This window comes from Osmerus mordax, chromosome 27, assembly GCF_038355195.1.
Source record: "Osmerus mordax isolate fOsmMor3 chromosome 27, fOsmMor3.pri, whole genome shotgun sequence".
Taxonomy (NCBI): Eukaryota; Metazoa; Chordata; class Actinopteri; order Osmeriformes; family Osmeridae; genus Osmerus; species Osmerus mordax.
In genome coordinates, this window is record NC_090076.1 from 9527188 (window position 1) to 9543846 (window position 16659).

General features: G+C 47.5%; 1 protein-coding gene across 1 annotated transcript; it reads left to right on the top strand.

The window, feature by feature from the left end:
- Nucleotides 1–654: 654 nt before the first annotated feature.
- aspm (assembly factor for spindle microtubules) lies at nucleotides 655–16559 on the top strand. The gene is made up of 30 exons (XM_067230492.1): nucleotides 655–954; nucleotides 1917–2060; nucleotides 2188–3643; nucleotides 3753–3848; nucleotides 3956–4054; nucleotides 4138–4284; nucleotides 4423–4662; nucleotides 4802–4869; nucleotides 4988–5129; nucleotides 5445–5575; nucleotides 5787–5962; nucleotides 6043–6185; nucleotides 6293–6378; nucleotides 6614–6826; nucleotides 7020–7224; nucleotides 7339–7487; nucleotides 7614–7742; nucleotides 7836–8030; nucleotides 8425–11682; nucleotides 11797–11946; nucleotides 12051–12151; nucleotides 12317–12476; nucleotides 12837–13046; nucleotides 13378–13527; nucleotides 13673–13864; nucleotides 14168–14360; nucleotides 14880–15034; nucleotides 15420–15596; nucleotides 16040–16212; nucleotides 16383–16559. The coding sequence occupies exons 1-30, from the start codon at nucleotides 655–657 to the stop codon at nucleotides 16483–16485; spliced, it is 9141 nt and encodes a 3046-aa protein (XP_067086593.1). The 3' UTR covers nucleotides 16486–16559.
- The last annotated feature ends 100 nt before the right edge of the window (nucleotides 16560–16659 follow it).

Below are 16659 nucleotides of genomic sequence, written 5' to 3' on the forward strand. Positions count from 1 at the left end.
TTGTCATGGAGAGTTCAATTAGATTAATACCTTCTTGAACCTAACGATTGAAAACGATGAAAGAATGACGAGGTCTTTTTGGTACTGATACAATTATCTCAAGGATTTTCCGTCTTTCAAATTGGTGCAACTAAACTAAGAAAACGGAATCGGCCAGCAAATTCACATAAACGAATGACGGTAAATGTGATAACTACAGTCATTAGTTAAGTCTCAATCTATACATTAAACTGAGGTGTGTGACTTAAGGACTGAGTTATATAAATTGCACTAAACTTAATAAAAACAGCCTACTTAAACCCGTTTTAACTGATTATTCCAACACTCAGTTATGTCATACCTACCACCACACTGTCGTTTTATTTATAAGGATGCTTTTGAATTTCAAGTTGGACAGTGAATAAGGTCGCCTCTCTGCCCCCTAGCGCCTATTTGCGTACCAGCACCCTGTCCGTTTAAACACGTTGGGGATTTCCTATAGGCTGCATATTGTTTACCCTGCAGCGATTGGTTCGTGAACTTCCCAGTTTGACATCATTGGCTGAGCCGAGAACTCAGAGAAAATTCAAACTTCGAATGGTTTGAGAGCAGGTTGAAGAGTCAGTAGCAGTATCTACCTAGCGACTAGGTAGTTTACAAACATATTTTTACGGCATGGCTCAGCCATTACGGATAGGTGAATTTTTGGACTTTAGTCCAATAAAGCCAGAAGACACCACGACATTATTTTGTGACAAAGAAAACACGGGTTCTCTAGAACTACCCGTTTTGAGTCTAGTGCAGTTCTCGAGGGCACCGTTCGTGACATTTGGATCGGTAAAGATAGGTTCTTCGAAATCGGTCGTCCTACGAGTTGAAAATCCAGATTCTGACAATGGAGCTACAGAGGTTACAGTGAACAAGATTGCATCTGCGAAAGGGTTTTCCGTTGACAAAACCATTTTTAACATTCAGGTAAACAAAAGTGTCTATTGTTAGCCTAGTACTGTTCCAGCTAGAGCTAGTCGACTCGCACTAACACGCGTCATTGATTTGCCTTGAACTTCCTAACGGTTAGAGCTAGGCTAGCTGATCATGTGTGAGTATATTGTTTGTCATATAAAATATTACAGGTACATTGCATATAGTCTAACCGATTGAAAACGGATGCATCACAGACCGCTATTGTATGTCGTCCTACTTAATAGCCTAATGCCCATGCAGTAGTAGCTCACTGCATATTCTAATGTTCTTTTGGAATCAGTTGTCAAGTTTTGCTACCTCACTGTAGCATTTTATTACAGATGTATTACAATTATGTTTTTTACACTGTAGTCTATAATGAGCAATAAATAAAATTGAGCTTTTGATTGTAACTCCATTGTGATTTGCACTAGTCCAGTGAGGTTAGTATCACAGCCTAAAAACTATCTACAGCTGCACCTGTTCTTCCCTATTTCCTGCATGCACATCATACTCCGCTGGTTGTAGCGTACCAAGCAAGCAATTACTACAGTACATGCAGGGCTCCCAACTAACTGTTTTTCTAACTGTCCTAGTACCGTCCCAAAGTGCAAAATTAACAGTCCCTAACTGAACTTGACATGTCCCATGTCCCCGCCCCCCCCCCCCCAAAAAAAATAATAATAAAATAATATATATATATATATTATTTTTTTCCCCAACATTTTATCGAAATGTATTGTGTAATATTATAATGGCCATTTTATATTTCCTATTCTGTATTTTTATTATTAGGATTAGTGAGACTTTGTACCTTTACTATAGGTAGACCACATATTTAAGTTAAGATTCCTATATGTTGAATGTATACACCTTCCTGCCAAAGTAAATTCCTTGTCTGTGCAAGCTTTCATGGCGATTAAAACCATTCTAATTGCAAAAAGGTTTTGTTTTTTTAAACTTTTTCCCCACAGCCTGGAGACGTATTTGATTTAACTATAACATGGACACCTGGAGAGGAAGGCGGAGTCAGAGAACTCATCATCTTTGTTGCCAATGGTGTGGTTAAACATCAAGCCGTTTTGCTCGGCAGGGCAAATGCACCCAAGAAGAAAAAGGTAACCCAGTGTCTCATTATTTATTTAGTAATAAAAAATGTTTCACGTTACCTGTAGCTAACAGGTTCGCTGATGAGGAACTTAACTGTTAGTTAACTAGCTATGTGCTTTCCTTCGTCCGTTTCAGAAGAGTCTGTGGGACTCGATCAAAAACAAGAAGGCGTCCGGACTCCCGGCGCCCTCCAGAGGCAAGAGAACTCCAGAAGCTTCTCTGAAGAGAAAGGCAGCCAACAAGACCTTTCATGTGCCTCAAACTCCACAGTACAGACAGGGGAGAGTTCGGAGCCCGCTCTCCCCTCTCAACGATGTGGTTCCGGTTAGAGCGAGAGCCCTGTCAGGGTTTGGCCCTTCCCACATGGAGAGGTTGGAGCTGCAGGGCATCTGCACCCTTGTCAGTAAGGTAACATCTCAGCCTCTGGATGAAGTGAACAGGGATGGCGACCTTACGAGCTCCCCCGGTGTTCCCCCGGTGCCGAGGATCAGGATTAGCGATCCCGCTAAAACAGCAGCTGTCCTCAGCTGCCCCGTCTTCCCGTCTGAACACAGAGACGTGGCAAGAGTGCTCAACAAGACGCTGTCGCCTGTGGGCACACCAGATAGACTGAAGAACCTGATGCCTCACATCGAGTCTATGCAAGTCCCTGTCAGTGTTGCTTTACCAGAGGCTAGTATCAGAGCTCCTACAGTAATGGATGCGTTGGCGATGATCGACTCTGATCTGACTGCAGCTATTGAAGGAAGCCCTCCCGACGCATGCTCTAGCTTTGATTTTTCGGACTCATTAGAATCAGTTAACGGAATTGCAGGTTGCGGCTCTGATGGATTGCCTGATAGCCCCAGTGAATCGGACGCTGCACAGCCGAGGCTAACCTTCTTCATCAAGCCAAAATCGGCAGTTGGTCAGGCTGACGACCTAGTTGCTCCTAGAATAGAGGCGGGATGCAACGTTTTTCAAGCCAAGAAGGTTTTTTTTACGTCTGCTACCGTGGTCAAGAGCAGAGCAGCTCCGGCACTGGTAGAGAGACCTCAGGGGGAGAGGAAAATAAAAACCTCAAGACGAAGACTTCTGGAGAAAACATTGGAGATCACAGATGCGGGGAGCTGCTCTAACTCAAGTCCAGGCACCGTGGGCCTTCCTGTCATCGATTCGAACAGTAGTTCAGACGGGCAACACAATGTCAGCATCACTAGCTCCTCGCTTGAGGCCATGGACCCAGTAGCTGTAAGCCTGAGTCCTTTAAATGATCCTGCCCCAGTCTCTTTCTCTCTTAGCCCTCCTCTGCTCAGAGTACCAGTCACCCCCCAACACCACAAAAATAACCAGCTGGCTCACGGAGCACCTCTGTCCGGGTTTGCTTCAGCACAGCTTCCTGTCCATCAGGATCTGTTTCCTGTCTGCTGCCAGAGCCGGTTCGATGTGGTGACACGGGGCAAAAAAAGGAAAAGCGATGAGTTTCTGAAGGATGTTGAGAAAGTGGAGGATACAGAAAAAATTGCGCTGGAGAAACGAAGCAGGAAGTCTACTGCGGTGAAAAGTCAAGATGTGAGGAAGACTGCTGCTCAGAAACAGCCGAGAACAGCAGGTCAGTAAAAAAGAGACTTTGTTTGCTGAAGCAAAGCCCCAACGTGTTACACCAGCTGTACATCAACTCAATATTGTTGTGTTCTCAAGACCTGTGTTTTCTTCTTCAGCCTCTCTGCGATCCGGTTTCTCTTCTTCGTTGGAAAGAGCCAGGTCTGTGACGCCTGCACCAATCAGACGGCCAAGTTCCAAAGCTACCTTTCAGAGTATGTGACCCACAATGTTTGTTGATCCAATATATCATACATACACAAACACACATGCATACTAATATTAATATATGATACTCATATTTGACTCCTTTTGATTACAGGTACTTCTCTGAAGTCATTTGGTGCTTCATCTGTCAGGAAGGCAAAGGTTGTAGCTGTGGCCCAGTCCACACTGACCTTCATTAAGCCTGCACAAACAGGTGAGTGACAAGTCTCTTGTATTGGCGTGTGTTGGTACTGCTAAGTTTAGTGACGTGCAACTAACAACTCGTGTGTCTTGCAGCCATACCAAGGCACCCCATGCCGTTTGCGGCTAAGAACATGTTCTACGATGAGAGGTGGATTGAGAAGCAAGAAAGAGGATTCACTTGGTGGATGAACTATGTACTCACTCCAGATGACTTCAAGGTCAACACCGAGGTCACTAAAGGTAACATGCTTAAGATTGAAAAGGAGTAATCTGTATTCCGCAATGACAGTAGACGTAGCATGCCATGTCTATGCTACACATCACAAACTCATGTTCAGTCACTCACAGCATATATGTTTCCCCCCCCTGTGTGTTTAGTGAATGCCCTCTCTCTGGCGATGGGCAGCGATGAGAGGTTTAGTGTGCCCAAGGCCCCCACCAAAGAGGAGATGTCCTTCAGCACGTACACGGCTCGTCGCCGTCTAAACCGTCTTCGTCGCTCCGCCTGTCAGCTCTTCACGTCGGAGGTGATGATCAAAGCTATCCAGAGGCTGGAGCTGGAGGTGGAGGCCAAGAGGTTACTGGTGCGCACCGACCGTCACCTCTGGAAGGACATAGGTAAATACTGGACAGGATGATGGAGATTCACTTTTTACTGTAAAACTGCTTTAATACCGCCGGTAGGCTCCGCTTTTATGTCCACGTTTTGAAACCACAGCATGAGTGAAATTAAGGGTTTGCGCTTCTCGTTTTGTAGGGGAACGTCAAAAAGTCCTAAACTGGCTTCTCTCCTACAACCCTCTCTGGCTCCGGATTGGTCTGGAGGTATGTCTGAGATATATATATAGATATATTTTTTTTTTTTAATGTTTCATACCGCCGTTGGGCTTTGTTATTCATGTTCATTTATTAACTTCTATATTTTAAAATGTTTTTTTTTTAGACAATCTATGGAGAGATGATTCCGCTGGAGAGTAACAGTGACGTCATGGGCCTGGCCATGTTTATCTTGAGACGTCTTCTCTGGAATCCAGACATTGCTGCCCAGTTCAGACACGCTAAAGTCCCCAATCTTTACAAAGATGGTAATTTGCCTCCTGCATACAAAGGATACATTCATTCTTTATTTTATTTTCCCCTTATTCGTGGTGTTTTGTAATCTGTGGATTTGAACCACATCTGGTGTTTACATTTAGTCATTTAGCAGAAGCTCTTATCCAGAGCGACTTACAGTAAGTACAGGGACATTCCCCCCGAAGCAAGTAGGGTGAAGTGCCTTGCCCAAGGACACAACGTAATTTGGCACAGCCGGGGAATCGAACTGGCAACCTTCTAATTACTAGCCCGCTTCCCTAACCGCTCAGCCACCTGACTCCCAGTTGTTGTTCCTGTTTGCTCAGGACACGAGGAAGCCTTGTCTCGTTTCACTCTGAAGAAGCTGCTTCTGCTGGTCTGCTTTCTGGACAAGGCTAAGGAGTCCAGGATGATCGAGCATGACCCCTGTTTGTTCTGCATGGATGCAGAGTTCAAAGTAGGCAGATACGGAGCAGATCAAAAGACAATACGTATACACACACACACACACACACAGAGAGAGAGGGACAGATCAAATATCTTGTGAGTGTGTGCTTCAGTTGTTCTATTGCTGTGTTACAGTTCAGAGTTTCATAACCCTGCAACCACCCGTCAAAGATGTTTGTAGATGCTGTTCTTAGTTTTCTCTGCTCTGTATTCATTCATAGACGAGCAAGGATCTACTCCTGGCCTTCTCCAGGGACTTTCTGAGTGGGGAGGGAATCCTGCCCCGACACATGGGGTACCTGGGCTTTCCAGTTTCCCACACACAGACCCCCCTGGACGAATTCAACTTTGCTGTCAAGAACTTGGCAACCGACTTGAAATGTGGAATCCGGCTAGTGTAAGTGGTCTTCCTTCCATGTACCGCAGTTCAATCCGTCTCGCGTGAGTATTTTTCCTCATTTGTGTTTTTCCTTTTAGACGAGTGATGGAGCTGTTCACCCAGGACTGGAGTCTGTCCCAGAAGTTGAGGATGCCTGCTATCAGCCGCCTCCAGAAGGTCCACAACGTAGACATAGCCTTGCAGGTGTTGAAAGCCAAAGGCGTCGACCTGAAGGATAATGGTAAGTTTAGGGTGGCGGCGGCATTTTACAGTACTTGGATCTGTGCGGAGGGAAAAGTATTTTTAAATTTAAAACAACTGAGGCGTTTCCTGTGGGTTTTCTTCCAGATGTTGTCATCAGTTCCAGAGATGTTGTGGATGGACACCGGGAGAAAACGCTGAGCCTTCTGTGGAAGATCATCTTTGCTTTCCAGGTTTGTTTGCTGCCTGGTGTCAGTTAGGGTTACTGAGGTTTGGGGAGGAGAGTGTTTTCAATCAGAATCTGATTTCTTGCCAAGTAAGGCTAAGTTTACACATACGAGGAATTCACTTTGGTAGGTTGCATAACAATAAACATACTAAGTAGATAAAACAAGTACTGAAATATATTTAAAAAACAAATGTACAATATGAGAAGAATAATTCTAATAAAGAATACCACTTTTTTAGGTGGAGGTGCTTCTGGATGAGGAGAAACTGACGGAGGAGATCGGTTTTCTGAAACGCGCCTGGAGTGTCAAGCAGAAACTGGCATCATTGAAGGCTGACAAGGTTGTAGAGCAGACCGTTTCCAAAGCTGGTTCACCGTTCAAGCACAGCAGCCTGAAGATCACTTTACTGATGGACTGGGTCAATGCTGTCTGCGACTTCTACAACTTGAAGGCAAGTTAGCCAAGTAAAATACTTCTATAACGATTTGGTATTCTTATGCAATATCATAAACAGAATATTTTAAATGTGTATTCACAATATACAATATTGTAAATATTGAGTTATATTTCATATAAAGCGAGAAAGCTTAGAAAAAACTGTAGACAACTGTTATTTCTGTTAAATCTGTCACAAAAACTTGCAGGTGGAGAACTTTTCGGTGTCGTTTTCGGATGGTCGGGCGCTTTGCTACCTCATCCATCACTATCATCCCAGCCAGCTGCCCCTGGAAAGGGTCTCTCAGAGCACCACTCAGACCGTCGAGTGTTCTTCTCAAGGCAGACTGGAGCTCAACTGCTCATCCAGCGACTCAGACAATTCTTTTGACACCTGGCCCACAACGCAGAACGGTAATGGTTAGACTCAACATTTTACAGTTTCGCTTGATCCTTATGTAAATAAACTAATGCGATGGGTTGATGTGAAGTGTTTAAACTGATAAGGTGTTGTATTCCTCACGTTAGTCCCACAGTCGCCCATGTTGGAATTTAAAGAACTTCTGGATAATGAGAAGAGTAACTTCCGATTGGTCAACACTGCAGTGTCTTTCCTTGGGGGGGTTCCAGCAATGATCAACTCAGCTGACATGTCCAACACCATACCCAATGAGAAGGTTAGAAAAGCAAGCCAACTCCCTGAATGCGTTTGTGTCCACAGGGATAATTAGGACGTTTCAGGAACGTTGCACTGTGTTCCATGTTCGTAATGTGATGTTTGTAACCTTTTCAACGTGCTCCAGGTGGTGATGTCCTACCTGTCGTTCCTGTGCACTCGTCTCCTGGACCTCAGGAACGAGACGCGAGCGGCCCGCATCATTCAGGGTGCTTGGAGAAAACACAAACTGAGGAAGGATCTGGAAACGTACCAGGTTTGTTTTACTCACTTTCCCCTCCGAGGAACAGATCTGTCTTGTGAAGAACCGATGGATGACGTACCGAACGTTCCCCCCCCCCCCCTGCAGGAAAGAAACGTGGCTGCTGCGAGGATTCAGGCACACGTACGAAACTTCCTCAAGAGACGGAGGGCGAGGAAACAGACCTGTGCTGCCGTGAGGCTCCAGGCCGCCTGGAGGGGCTATGCCGCCCGGAACACAGCGACGCTGATGAGGAAGGCAAACCTCTGGGCGCTGCTGAATGCCTCGGCCACATCTATTCAAGTATGTTCATGTTTCTGTCCACAGAAATCCCTGAGGTGTGGTTGGTGTGCTTTTTGGGTTGGGTTTACATTTACATTTAGTCATTTAGCAGACGCTCTTATCCAGAGCGACTTACAGTAAGTACAGGGACATTCCCCCGAGGCAAGTAGGGTGAAGTGCCTTGCCCAAGGAAACAACATCAGTTGGCATGACCGGGAATCGAACTGGCAACCTTCGGATTACTAGTCCGATTCCCTCACCGCTCAGCCACCTGACTCCTGGTTTGGTGCCATAACAGATTCAGATAAGAGAAATGTCTCTGTGGTGTGCGAATATTTTTCCACCCCCCCACACATGCCGGTATATGGTATTCTTCTTTACACATGCGCTTATTGGAATTTTTCTGATCTTACAGGCAGAATGGAGGAGGTATATCACCAGGAAAAACTACCAGTCTTTAAGATCACAGGTGATAGTGTTGCAGGCCTGTTGGCGGATGAAGAGAGCGGTTTCTGACTACAGAACGATGCGGTGGGCAGCGACTGTGATCCAGAAACACACTAGGGCTCGGATCACCGGAAGAAAGGAGCGCGAAAACTATCTCGCACTGAGATCGGCAGCCATCAAAATACAGAGAAGTTACCGGAACTGGACGAGCCGAAAGTTCCAGATTAAAAACCACGCTGCCTCTGTGATACAAGCCGCTTTTCGGAAATGGCGCAGCGCCAAAACAGCCCGAAGAAACGCTGCCGCCCTGAAGATTCAGTCTTGGTTCAGGATGCACACGTGTCATCATCGCTACGTGTCCGTCAGACTGAGTGCTGTTCTCATTCAGACCTGGTACAGAGGCCAACAGCAGAGGCGTCGCTTGCAGGTGTTGAAACAGAAACACCATGCCGCCACCATCATCCAGAGTGCGTTCAAGGCTAGCGTGGTCAGGAGACGGCTGGAACGGATGAGACGGGCCGCGGTCGTCATCCAGCGCAGGTTCAGGGCGTCGCTGCTCAGAGACGCGGAGAAACGGACGTTTCTGGCGATAAAGTGCGCGACCGTAACAATACAGGCGATGTATCGCGGGAACGTTGCACGAAGGATGATGAAGGAGAAGAATCGGGCGGCAACTTTGATCCAAGCAAACTTCCGGAAGTTGATAGCCCATCGGAGATTCGCCGTTTTAAAAAGATCAGTGGTTGCTATCCAGCAGAAATATAGAGCCAAGTTGTTGGGAACTAAATCAAGAAAGAGTTACGAGGAGCTCAGATGTTCCGTACTGAAAATACAAGCTGTCTGGCGAGGGAGGACCGACAGGAAGAGGATTGAGCAACTTCATAAGTGTGCCACCGTACTTCAAGCTAATTACCGTAGGCATGCCGTGCAGTCACGTTTTAGGGCAAGAAAGGAGGCTGCTTTGCTGATACAACGCCAGTTCAGAGCTCTCAAAGCAGCAAGGGAAGGAAGAGCGGAGTACCTTCAGGTTAAGAAAGCTGTCATCTCTCTCCAGGCGGGACTCCGTGGTATGAAAGTAAGAACAGAACTGAAGAAAAAACACCAGGCGGCTACACTCATTCAGTCATCGGTGAGAGCCTTTATTTGTAAGAGGCGTTATTTGCTGCTGGAGAGTGCAGCTATAATCCTTCAGAGTCGCTATAGAGCTCACTTGGCGTGCAGGTTGCAACATCAGCAGTACAGTCGGCTGAAGCGAGCCACCCTGAAGCTCCAGGCGGCTTATCGAGGATCCAGAGTCAGAAGAGACCTTAGCACGAGGCGTAGAGCCGCAACTGTCCTCCAGGCTCACTTCAGGATGTACAAGGTGCGGGTTTCTTACCTCGCCACAAAGTGTGCCGCCATCATCATCCAGGAGCGCTATAGGGCCAACATGCTTCGAGACCACCATGTGTGGCTGTACGGAAGGATGAGGTCTGCGACTGTGAAGATCCAGTCAGCCTACCGTGGCCACAGGGTCAGGACGGCGGTTGCCGAGATGCACACGAAGGCCGTTGTCATCCAGAGGTGGTTCCTCGCTCGCATGGAAAGAAAACGCTTCCTTGCAGTCAGGGCGGCAGCTGTACTCTGTCAGCAGAGATACAGAGCCGTTGCCATTGGACAGAAAGAACGGAAGAATTATCTTTTGAAGCAAAGGGCTGCAATCACTCTTCAGGCAGCTTACAGGGGGAGGAGAGACCGGCAGAGGTTGCAGACTGAATGCATCGCTGCCATAACTATTCAATCACACGTACGAATGCACCTGATTAGGACACAATACAAGAGGATGCTATGGGCTGTCGGCACAGTGCAAGTCAGATACAGAGCCAACAAACTGGTGGAAAGGGAAATGCTTTCTCTGAATGCAAAGAAAAAAGCGATAATTGTCTTACAGTCTGCATTCCGTGGAATAATAACCAGACGTGCTGTAAAATGGTTGCACGAATCTGCCAGAGTCATCCAATCATGCTATAGGGCCCATGTGGAGCGCAAACGGTATCTTGCTTTGAGGTCTTCTGCTCTTGTCATCCAGCGACAATACAGGGCCACCCTGGCAGCGAAACTTCAGAGGCAACACTACCTGAACATGCTGCGTGCTGCAGTCCTCCTACAGGCTACATACAGAGGGCAGCTTGCTAGGAGAGAGATCGGGTTTCAGCATCAAGCTGCGACCACGATCCAGGCTGCTTTCAGAAGACACCGAGCACATGTCAAGTTCCAGGCCATGCGATTGTCCGCCGTCATCCTACAGAGACACTTCAGGTTGTGTGTTCAAGGGAGGCTAGACAGGGACAGATTCCTGGAGCTTCGAGGTTCTGCAGTTGTCATCCAGGCAGTTTTCAGAGGGCTATGTGTCCGAAGTCAAGTCGCCAAGATGCATCGAGCCGCTACTGTCATTCAGGCCAACTACAGGATGAAGAAGCAGCAGGATGCCTTCAGAAGGCAGCGCTGGGCGGTCGGCATCCTTCAGCAGAGGTTCAGAGCTCAGAGACTGAGGCACGTGCAGGTGGAGAAATATCTGCAGATCAGAAGTGCTGTGACTTGCATTCAGGCGTCATTCAGGGGGATGCAAGCGAGGCGCCTGGCGACACGGGCGAAAGCAGCCAGGAAGATTCAGGCGTTCCTGCAAATGAGTGTCAGGCGTCGACGGTTCCTGAAGGAACGAACCGCGACCGTGGTGATTCAGTCAGCCTTCAGAAGACACCGGGCCAGAGCACGATACATCGCCATGCAGGCGTCCATCGTCACGGTCCAAAGATGGTACAGGTCTTGCAGGCTTGGCCGCAAAGTCCGTCTGGACTACATGACCGTCAGAGGAGCAGCGGTGACCCTCCAGTCAGCGGTCCGTGGGACACTTGCCCGACGGCTGGCCAACCGCGAACGGGCAGCCGTTAAGGTCCAGTCGGTGCTGCGTATGGCCGCGCAGAGGAGCCGGTATTTGAAGATGTGGTCCAGCACAGTGACGTTGCAGTCCCACTGCAGGAGGTGGGCGGCACGGCGGCGGTTTCAGCGCTGTCGTCTAGCAGCCCTGACTCTTCAGAGGAGCTACAGGGGACTGCGAGCGCAGAGAGAGCAGCGATCAGTGTACCTGAAGACCTTGAGAGATGTCCAGAAACTCCAGGCCAGAGTGCGTGGTCACATTGCGTTCAGACGGTATCAGAGAATCAAGAAAAGCACTGTCACTATTCAGGTGTGTGGGCATCTCTCTACTCCCACATGCATAATTTTCAGTCTTGTGAAATGTTGATTCCTGAAATGAAAATTCTATGCAATTAATTGAAATGTTTTGATTCTTTTTGAACAGGCCTTTTACCGTGGGATGGTAGATAGGCAGAGACTCCGACAACAAAGGACCTCGGTTGCTCTCATACAGGAGCACTACAGGGCCCACCTTCTCCGCCAGAGAGAGCGAGCAAAGTATCTTGCCGTGAAGCGGTCTGCTGTTCTTATACAGGTGAATAAACATGTAGTTTTTGGAGGGCCCTAAGACCTTTTGTCATACCAGGAACATTGTGACGTTTACAATCCCTCTCATTTGCTTTCCTCTGTGTTGTTCAGTCTTGGTTTAGAGGGAAGCAAGCCAGAAGCAAGCTTGTGGAGAAGCGGGCTGCAGTTGCAACGGTCCATAGATGTATACAGACAAATCTCCTTCGCAAAAGGTAAGGGCAACTGTTTTTGCTCCGTATGTTGTACATAATTGTACTCGTAAAAGGGTAATCTGTGTAATATACACAGGTTACCCTTGTCGTGTACATGTTTGTGTCTAATAATGTTGTCTATCTTGAGATCTTCAGAGTAACTATCAGGTCTATCGTGTCTCTCAGGTTCCTGACGGTTCGACACAGTGCCCTGGTCCTTCAGCGCAGATGGAGGGAGACCGTTAAGGCCCAAGAAGACCGTCAAAACTTCTTGAGAAAGAAGGCTTCAGCTGTCACCATCCAGGCAGCATGGAGAGGCCACAGAGAAAGACAAAGCCTGCTTGTGGTATGACAACCTCTGCCAAACCTACACACAGCTGTACGTTTAGTTACGAGTACGAGTTTCAGGCGAAATGAGAACAGATCGATTCCAGAGTAGTAAAAACATGGTCGTCGTTGATTGACACAAACACGTGTGCCTTCTAAGTAGTCAGGTGGCTGAGCGGTTAGGGAATCGGGCTAGTAATCAGAAAAAGGCTGGATCGATTCCCGGCCATGCCAAATGACGTTGTGTCCTTGGGCAAGGCACTTCACCCTACTTGCCTCGGGGGGAATGTCCCTGTACTTACTGTAAGTTGCTCTGGATAAGAGCGTCTGCTAAAGGACTAAAATCAAAAAAATCTTCTCACTTCACTTCCTTCCGTAGGTCCAGAAGGCTGCTCTGTGCATCCAGTCGGTGTATCGCGGCTGGATCCAGAGAAGGGCGTACCAGAGGCAGAGAGGAGCCGCGGTCGTCTTACAGACGAGGTTCAGGGCCGCACAGCTGGCCAGGAGAGAGAGGGAGGACTTCTCCCGAGTGAGACAGTCCACCGTGACTCTGCAGAGATACTGGCGTAGCTGCATGGGCAACCGACGGGTAACTACTCTTTTTACTACGTTTTTCATCGCGTATGTTCTGTTGACGTTGCTAACCCTTACAGCACGTGTACAGGCCATCTGAATCTTTTCAGTGTCCAGTGGAAAAGGCTCAGGGTTGATTTGATTTTATCGATTTCCCCAACTGCACCTACTACAGTTTGCTAGGTTAGGGTTCAGGCTAACCCTGGCTGGCGAGAGCCCTGGAGATGTTCATAGCCCTGGAGATGTTCATAGCCCTGGAGATGTTCATAGCCCTGGAGATGTTCATAGCCCTGGAGATGTGTCCTATGGAAATGCAGCTTCCAAGTTTCTCCCCTGGTGTATTACAGGTGCTGGCGGCGGCAGCAGCAGGAAGGAGGCTGCGCTTCTCTGCAGCTGTGTTCCATCACCTCTGTGCCGTCAGGATCCAGAAGGCCCTCAGGGCTCACTGGGCTCTGCAGTCAGCCAGGAGACAGATCCACTCAGTTGTCCGCATACAGGTACTCTCACCCTGCACCTGAAATGTCGTCCTGGACTCTAGATGCTCTCGATGAGCGTGGATTGTTGTTGTGGTAGTGGTAGGCCTGGTAGAGGTCGAAGTGTTGAGCATGAGTTAAGTCAGTCGGCGGCCTGTTTCCCCCCCAGCGGTGGGTACGAGCCAGGCAGCAGCGGAGGCGGTTCCTGGACGAGAGGAGGAAGGTGGTGACGGCTCAGAGAGCGGCCAGGAGGTGGTTAGCCCGCCGCCATCGAGCCGCCCGCGTCCTGCAGCAGCATGCCAGGAAGTTCCTGCTGCTGAGACGACAGCAGAGGGTGGAGCAAGGGATCATCAAGGCACAGGTACTGGTGGTGTGTGTTGCGGTGTGTGTGTGTGTGTGTAGGCTCTAGTGTAAATACAGAATCCAGAGACGAATTGAGAAAACATATTTTTTTATTACAAAAAAAGCTGGAAATATTATGTATTTATTTAATATCTCTATGAATGTAATTATCCGTACTAATGACTAGGAATAGAGCTTGTTCTCCTATCTTCTGGTCTACTTCCTGAACTGAGAGTGCAGACATTTACACGTTTTGGATCGTCGCTTTTTGTTGAAGTGCCGACAGTCTGGTTCAGTCCGTTTCCTCCTTCTCTCACCCAAGGCGTTGTGGCGAGGACACGCCTCCAGGAAGCTCCACGACCACCACAGAGTTGTGGCCGTGAGGCATCGACTCAGGATGGTCTCAGATGGCGCGCAGGAGGAAGACCGGCTGTGTCACAAGACCTCCATGGCCATAGACCACCTGCTTCAATACAAACACTTCTCCTACATCCTGTCAGCTCTGAAAAACCTGGGTGAGTTTTAACACATCAAATCATATTTTAGTTGTACAGCTCTTTTTCACAAGGAATGTCACAGAGGTCTTCACAGTCAAGTATTATGCTCACAATGTTCCCTGTTGTTATCCTCTGTTTGCATGAAGTTAATAAGTTAATTGTACTACCAACCAGTGCATTCACTTGTATTGATAGTTATAAACATAAAAGAAGAAGCATATTCTCTACCCTTTTTTTTCCTTAAGCACAAAGAAACTTTACTTGGATTTAGTCATTTAGCAGACGCTCTTATCCAGAGCGACTTACAATAAGTACAGGGACATTCCCCCGAGGCAAGTAGGGTGACGTGCCTTGCCCAAGGACACACAACGTAATTTTCGCACGTCCGGGAATCGAACAGGCAATCTTCTGATTACTAGCCCGATTCCCTAACCGCTCAGCCACCTGACTCCCTACTTGAATGTGAATAGTTGATAAGGGGCCTGATTGTGTGAGGAGTGGTGTGGTTAACAGCTCCCTTCATCTGCCTGTCTGTAGAGCTGGCAACCAGGCTGTCACCAGAGTGCTGTGAGATGCTGGTGGAGAGTGGAGCCACCCTGGTCATCTTCACCCTCATCAGGAGCTGCAACAGAAGCGTTCCCTGTATGGAGGTCATCTCCTACGCCATCCAGGTCCTCCTCAACCTCTCCAAGGTAACTGTGCTTCCCTGGGCCAATTCCGTCCGTTCACCGCTCCACGATTCAGAATCAGAATCTGATTCGGATTCTGTCTATGTGGAGGGCATGCAGCCCATATTTACATTTACATTTAGTCATTTAGCAGACGCTCTTATCCAGAGCGACTTACAGTAAGTACAGGGACATTCCCCCGAGGCAAGTAGGGTGAAGTGCCTTGCCCAAGGACACAACGTCAGTTGGCATGACCGGGAATCGTACTGGCAACCTTCGGATTACTAGCCCAATTCCCTCACCGCTCAGCCACCTGACTCCCGATGTAGATGTAGCGTGGCTGGCCTGGTCGCCCAGCAGGGGGCGAGCAGGCAGTAGGCAACATCCTAACATGTTATCCCCTCCCCAGTACCATAAGACCGTTGAGGCTGTTTACATGGTGGAGAACTCGGTGAACACCCTGCTGGACCTGCTCCAGATCTACCGTGAGAAGGCTGGAGACAAGGTGGCAGAGAAGGGGGGCAGCATCTTCACTAAGGCCTGTTTCCTCCTGGCCCTGCTCCTGCAGGACCCGCGCAGAGCCCTGGTAAGGATATTCTGGCAGGAGAGGATTCTGGCGCCTGTTGACATGATGCCTTACATGGCAAAAGTTTCAGAAGGTTGAAAAAAATGATTAAAAAATAAATAAATAATGAAAATACATTTTTCAGACAGTTTGGGAAATGTAATTTTTGTTTGTTTTGAAAAACAGTTTTGGAAGGTTTAAAAAATAAAATACAAATAATATATATATATATATGTGTTTGAAATACATTTTCTACCAAACATTTCGAAAGGTTGAAAATTGAGCAAGTTATGGTCATTTAAAAAGTACATGTAGCATCAACACAATGTTATGGGTGAGCGAGTTGACTGTAGCAAGATGGCCGCCATGTGCGGACGTTCGACTCCGTTGGCCGGCAACGCGGACGAGACATCTACCCTTTAAATATATCTATGGTCTAAACGTTTATAAATTCTGTTTTTCAGGAGGTGAGGAAGCTGCCCAAGGCTTTGGAACGGATTCAAAGTATCTACTCCCTAACGGCACGAAAACACAAGATGGATGCTCGGAGAGAGAGGCAGAAAACGAACGCTTCCAGGAACTGTAGTCTACTCAACTCAACAACAACAACAACTCAAAAACACAAACCAGTGGCCAAGTAAGTGTGCCCACGGTGCATCTTAGTTTGTAAGTGTGGCCTGAGAGCAGATTATTAATGTGCGCCTGGGAGCAGATTTGGGCAAACTTCACTTACAAATTGACTGCACAGTATGCGTACACACTCACAATAATTTACAAAATATTTTGTTGCATCTCTCCTTTCTCCAGATTTGCTCCAGACTGGGTTCTTAGAAAGGACAAGCTAAAGGATGTTGTTGACCCACTTCGAGCTATTCAGATGGTAGCAGACGCTTTTGTAACAGTGGCGTGATAGTTTTTTTTTAATATATATACTTGGATAAATGTCTTATTTTACTGTTTCAAACTTTTGGAGTGGGGATACAATGCTACGTTTTTATTAAAACATTTGGTGTACATATACATATTGTTAAATTTTCTGTTAACTTTGGAAGGTTTGTGTTAGCTTTTGAGGTGTGTGTGGTAA